The 7,075-nt window shown below is 36.2% G+C and overlaps 1 protein-coding gene across 1 annotated transcript; it reads left to right on the top strand.

The window, feature by feature from the left end:
* Positions 1–5,908: 5,908 nt before the first annotated feature.
* Positions 5,909–6,853, top strand: LOC124959204 (olfactory receptor 5L1-like). The gene has a single exon (XM_047517799.1). It carries the CDS (start codon positions 5,909–5,911, stop codon positions 6,851–6,853), a length of 945 nt encoding a protein of 314 aa, XP_047373755.1.
* Positions 6,854–7,075: the final 222 nt, after the last annotated feature.

Raw genomic sequence — 7,075 nt, 5'->3', positions numbered from 1 at the left:
AGAATGTGTGCTTGACAGGACTTAGGTCGCAAAGTTGATGCAGGTGGAGGCGTGGATAGGTGGGCTGCGGTGTTGGAGCACAGGGAATAGGAACAAGCTAAGTAGTCATGAGTGAGCTTTTCAATTCATTTATATTTGTATCTTTTCAATTTACAACTGTGGGATTAAACATCTTTCAAAAATATCAAAACTTTTTTTAAATTTTAAAGAATTAGTGATATTTAAATGAATATGGTTAATGGTACTTCTAAGACACACATATTTGGTTTGGTATGAAACATTTGCAAGTTAAAGAAGAACATAAGGATCACAATTCATATCAGCCTCCCTGATCCATGAAAGTAAGATTCTTGTCATAGTAGAATCTCTGTAATTTCACAATAAGATCACACAATTGACACTGTGATCCACAGAATGATAAATCTATTTGTCACTATGTACTTCTATGAGTTTATTTTTTGTTACTTTATATATGTTATTTAATATATTTTTTCCATTTTTCATGCAGTTGCCCTAATGCCCAGTGCTTGAACTTTGGATAATACCTCATTTCATGTATAATATGATAGTAATTTTGCAGTTATATTAGAAATATTGAGTTACGGAACCTGAAAGCATCAGCTTAGACTGATCCCTAGTAGATAATTATTGCCCCATGTCTGTCCCTCTCTCTCTCTCTCTCTCTCTCTCCTCCTTATATGTACTTGTACCCATTTACAAAAACATTATTAGGGGTAACAGTTTCTGAAGTGTCTCTTTTTTTACTTTGTTTTCTTCTTATTTTCATGCTAACACTTCAGTTCACTATAGATGAAATGATTAAGGAAACACGTATAATTTCTAAGCTCTGTTCATGTTCTTTGCATGCATCTTGGTGTCTTTTATGTATCTAAATCATATGTCTTCATTCATTCCTGATTGATGTACACCACTGGCACTTTGAGGTTGTGTTATTATTTCAGTGTCTGAATTGCATTCACATGTTTAAATGAAGCGCATCCTTGTGTGTAATAATGTTTGAAAAACAATGGACTTGATTTCATGAAAGCCTGGACTGGTACTTTGACTCTGACTTTTTCAGTTGGAAGAATTTAACTCCTTCAATCCTCTGTTTCCTTCATCTTAATGTAGACTATCTTTACTAACCTTACAATACTTCATTAAAACTAAACTTTGAGAGTGTGTATTTACTCACTAAATTCAGGAAAGTGTATCAATGCAGGTATGGATGTGTTTCTGGGGCTATTTAACTTTTTATCTATTTCACTATCATTTGTTTAAGATGACATCAATAAGAATTAAAATAACTCAAAACAGTTCTAAGAACAACAATATTTGAAACTCTCCCTCTTTGGACCCACAGGGTTTTACACATGGGCATATATATGATTTCATCAGAGCTTCTCTTTTCTTTTGAAAAGTGTGAAAAATAATATTTAGATGTCTCTTCAACCTCCTGTGAAGTTTCTGGAGGATCATTTTAGAACTATTTTGATAGTGGGAATTATGGAATTTAATTTATCTGAAATGACCTTTTGAACATGTGCACGTTGTATAGTCATGGTGTACACCAGCGATACACAGAGGCAGGCACAACCCTTGCCTACATTGACATTATGAGGTCAAAGTGCAGGCCTACAAAAGATGGGTAATGTGGCTCCCACATGATGCCTTCTGGTACTGCACACTCATTCATTAAAATGACATCACCTGTCATCCTGTATCATCTGTAAACACCAAGTCTCTGGATGCCTCCTTTCTGTTCCCAAACATCAAAACATCCAACCAAGTTAAGGGAACATCAAGAGCAAGCCTGAACCAGAACGTGTAGACTCACACTGGCTTTTGCTTAGGCACACAGAGAAGAAGGGCAAGTTAGTGTTGTCTGCAGAAATCTATTTTCTGGCATGTACAAGACAATTGCTCCTTGGTTGGGAGGAGCTAATTAATTATAGGTTTTTTTGAACCATCCCAAGGCGGAGGTGATGCCCTTCTGAGAACTCTTGGTGGTTTCTCGCCAGTTTGAGACTGCTCAGTCACTGGTGATGGCCTGCCCATGGAGGATTCTGTGCCTCACAGAATTTACTGGCTTTGGGTTCAAATGCCAGTTGTTTGCTGTCTTCGGGTAGAAGAGTGTACTCAATATCCTTGAGATGCCAAGCTGCCTGGAGCTTCGAGAGATATGGGCACTAACTCATGAGCTTTTAATTGGGCTGTTCCTGCTCACAAGATTTCCTATATTGCTTGTTTGTCTTTCTCTCCTTTATTACTTTTATTTCTCATCCTTTCACCTTCCCTAGAATTTGAGAACCAATCAAAGTTGTGCTGTTTCATGACACTCCTTCGACTGCTGGTCAGACAAGCAGGCCAAGCAAAGGAATGATGATAATGTCATTGCACCTGCATCCTACCTTACAGAAACCCTCTATGATTGGAAAGGATGCATGCCACTCATCCAGGTAGCTGCCACTGGACAAAACTCCAGCAGGGACAGGAGGCACTGCCTGACAAAGGACAAGAGGGATGGAGGTGCTGTCTGCTGTTGCCACTGAATTCTTCCTGGAGCAGTCAGTGATCTCCTGTAAGCTTTTCCCAACATACTATGTGTCTCCCATGCTGTCTCTAGGCACTTTCTTTGACCTCTCTGCATCCAAACCCACTCCTTTGGCACAGTTGGGCTGGATCAGACAGGTCTTAACTTTGGCTCTGGGACTGGGCATATAATTCACTCAGTAGAGTGCTTGCAAGGCAAGCACAAGGCCCTGGTTCAATACCCAGCACTGAAAAACAAAACAAAACAAAAAAAACACTGGCTCTGAATCTCTGCTTTCCTCATACAGTCATGTAGGTGAGTAAAACAGGAAGCTGTGGCCTTTTCCAGCAGCTTACTTTGAGTTTGTTCAAATTACGACTGATTGTGCTTCCATCACCTCCTTTGCAAGACATGCATAAAAACAAAATTGTCTCTTGACTGGTTATTAGGCAGATTAAAAAAGATAATGTTTAGATAAGATTTAGATGGATTCTAACACACAATTCATGCCCAATAAATGTGTTCCACCATTAGAGCTATCTGGCCAGCAGATTCATTACCTTTACTGTATTTGAAGAAGCTCCATTGTGACTCTACACAGTCTGCCCTCCTGGAAGCTAAGGGATTTTGTAATCTTAAGAGAAAGGGAAAGTTCATCAGAAATTTTCATGGTAATTTCAAATGGCAAAACAAGCTGTGCTTCACATATCAGATAATAGGACGCAGAAGTGCAATTACCCCAAAATTCTGGAAGTAGGTAAGTTTGGATTTAAACAATTTTTTTCTCAATGTAGATTTTTTTTTTCTTTTTCATTGGCACATAGTACTCATATTTACTTATAGGGCACAGTGTGCTGTTTCTATATGTGTACATGATGATGATAAAATCAGGGTAATTTGTATAACTATCACCTCAAACATTCATCATGTTAATTTTTTGTGGTGAAAACATTGAAAATTGTTTCTACTGACCATTTAAAGTGTACAATGCATTATTGCTAACTATGTTCACCCCACTCTGCAATAGAATACCAAGTTACAGTGCTTCTAAAAACATTTTCTGATCACATTCCACAGAGATTAATTATTTTTAAACCTTTTAAATGACATCAATTTCTACTTCGATTTTTTCCTCACTTTGTTATACCATAGAGATTAATATATTTTTAGCTAAGGCATTCATTTCCCAGGGGCATAGTTTATATTATAAAGTCTTTTATTTCATTCTATTCATATCTAACACCTTCAGTTCAATTCCAGGGAAGAAACGTCCATACCACAGGTTTGTTCACTACAACTAGACTCTAGGGACTTGAAAAATGAAAAGACATATATTTTTTGAGAAAAAAAATATGTCTAACTCATCTGTCTTTGACTTAGAGAATGTTTATGATAATACTTATCTCATGCCCTTACTTTTCAAAATTTTTTAATTTTATTTAAGAGACAGGGGAGAGATTACAACTATTTCTTCTGCATCATCAAACACTGATGCATATAAAAATTACAAAGTAAAAACGTTAAACTTTCTCTCTTTCTCTTTCTCCCCCACCTTTGCCACATCAGCAGTCTTCGTGAGATCTGCAGTGACCACAGATGAGCTGGTGATTTCCACTGCTACCCCAGTCTTGGGTTGTGTGAGTGTGACTGTGAGGTGGTCATGAATGTCCTCTGCTCAGTGTAGAAGGATACTTTTGGGTTTTCTTTGGATTTATCATAGACTAGTTCCCTGTTAGCATAGAATATTGGGAATAAATTGTTCAAAGAGGATTTTCCTCTTTTATCCAAGCAAGAGTCTTAGCTTTTTGAAATGGACTTGAATTCATGAGAATAGTTTGTTTTAATTACTTTAAAACTGACTCACAATACAGAGAAACGATCAGACTGTTTGAGTTCAGACGGTCTTCACTCAGTTTTCATTACAATATGTTAATGAAGTAAGTATCTGTTCTTACAATTTAGAGAGGGCAGAGAGTAAAATTACTTAAATTCCATTGGCTTCTTCCTTAAGGGAAAGATCTGGATGGTAGTTTCCACTTTCATGAAATATACAATTTACCCTCTTTACACAAATAAAACTTTGAGGGACCTTACAAAATTTTCACTTACCTTTTTAAAATCTGAATAAACCACTTATATATAAGGGTCATAGCCAAATTAAGTTGATGACATATGGAGTATCTGTCTGTTTTAACATTTCTACATATATACCCTCGCTTACAACTAAAAGTTTGCCTCCTATGTACTGCTGGTGTCTCCTTTTTTAAATTTTTTAAAAACAATCTGAAAGTAAATTTCCACAGTAGATATGATGAACCACAGGTTGATAATTCTTTCACTTATGAATATTGTCAAAACTAATAAACAATAATGAGAATTGAAGATATTTTTTCCTAATTTTTCAATGTAATCATTTGTGATAATATATTACTGTGAATTATATCTGGTAGTTTAAAAATCATTTAGTTTTTATTGTTGTCAGTGTTAAGATTTTCAATAAGTGTTGTCTAATTGCTTTTACAAAAAGCAAGAAAGATGTGTTTTTCTTTCTGTGTCATTAAAAGACTTCATAATTACCATTAAATTGAAATAAATAATCAGTAATTTTACAAAACCTATTATGCCTTAAACTGTATGTATTCATTTTCCTTTTTGTTTCTGAATGACTCCGATTTGAAAGAGTCTTCATGAAACACTATTTTCAAGGAAAATGTTCATGTACCTCAACAATAGAATGAGACAGACATCATGACCCTATGTACATGTATGGTTACCCGAATTGTATGAATCTACATCATGCACAACCATAGAAACAAAAAGATATACCCCATTTCTGTACAATGAATCAAAATGCAGTCTGTAAAAAAGGAAAATTATAAATAAAAGAGAAAATTAGATAACTTGTATGGGAAAATTTAAGGTTATTGATAAATTTAATAATAACAGTAAAATGTGCACAGTAACTTTTATATTTATTGTAATAAATTTTTAAAAATTTTGTGACTAGAAGTTAATTTCCATGTAAAATTAAAGAATATCTTAGAATCTATTTCAAAGTCAATCAAACCACCTAATTCTATACATGATATGAAATGCGCAAGGAAATTAATGACTGAGAATCATTCAAGATTATTGATTAGGTTGAAATTAATTTTCATTTGTGAACTCTATGGAGATATATAGGTTAGAATATTGTTAAAATTATTGAACATTTTGTAAATTTGACAGTTACATTCCTCTTAGAATTCATGCATACATTTCATTCTAATGTTACTTTTTCCTAAAATTAATAACCACCTCTCACTTTCTCTTTGATGTCTTCCCAGAAGTAAACCAAAACTTACCATAAGTAAGTTAACCTGACATCTGTTGACAATGACTGCAGAAAATTGTTCCACTGTGACAGAGTTCATTCTCCTGGGATTGTCAGATGTCCCCGAGCTGATAGTCCCTCTCTTCCTGGTGTTCCTTCTCATGTACAGAATCACAGTTCTGGCCAACCTGGGCATGGTTGCACTGTTCCAACTCAGCTCTCACCTGCACACTCCCATGTACTTTTTCTTCAGCCACTTGTCCTTTGTGGACTTTGGCTACTCCTCAATCATAGTGCCCAAAATGCTGACCAATATCTTTACCAAGGATAAAGTCATTTCTTTCCATGGCTGCATGGTGCAACTCTATTTATTTTGTACTTATGCAATCACAGAGGTCTTCCTGCTGGCAGTGATGGCCTATGACTGCTTTGTGGCCATCTGCAACCCACTGTTGTACATGGTCATCATGTCCCAGAAGCTCTGTGCAGAGTTGGTCTCTGGCTGTAACCTCTTAGCATCAGTGTGTGCTCTCATTCATCTCTGCTTAATTCTTGACATCCCAGGTTACAAGTCAAATGTGATTAACCACTTCTTCTGTGACCTACCCCCACTTTTGAATCTTGCTTGCTCTGATGTCACTGTGAATGAAGTGCTGCTCTTCATTGTAGTCAATTTCAATGAGGTCATTAGCATCATCATCCTTACCTCCTACCTGTTCATCCTCATCACCATCCTGAAGATGTGCTCTGCAGAGGGGAGGCACAAAGCTTATTCCACTTGTGCCTCCCACCTCAAAGTCATAGTCGGCTTCCATGGAACAATCCTGTTCATTTATTGCCAGCCCAGTTCTGGCACTAGTCTGGACATTGACAAAGTGACCACAGTCTTCTACACCATGGTGATCCCCATGCTGAACCCCCTGATCTACAGCCTGAGGAACAAGGATGTGAAAGAAGCTCTCAGAAAAGTGGTGGATTCCAAAATGTTATCCAAGGTGTTAACATAATTTGGGTTAAGGGATGAAAAATGTGTATTGTGATAATAATAATTTCATAAAAATCTTAGGAGAAAAGTTACATGTCATGGGTAAACACTTTTTATAATCATTTATTTATAATACATTCTATAGTTGTCTCTATGGATTCTGTATCTGTTCTTATTCATCACTGTTAATCAGGTAAATGCCATTATTATGAGTAGCAGACTACTGCTTTTACCATGCCTGAAC

Source organism: Sciurus carolinensis, chromosome 11 (genome assembly GCF_902686445.1).
Source record: "Sciurus carolinensis chromosome 11, mSciCar1.2, whole genome shotgun sequence".
In the NCBI taxonomy this organism is placed as follows: Eukaryota; Metazoa; Chordata; class Mammalia; order Rodentia; family Sciuridae; genus Sciurus; species Sciurus carolinensis.
This window is presented reverse-complemented; position numbering and strand designations above follow the sequence as displayed.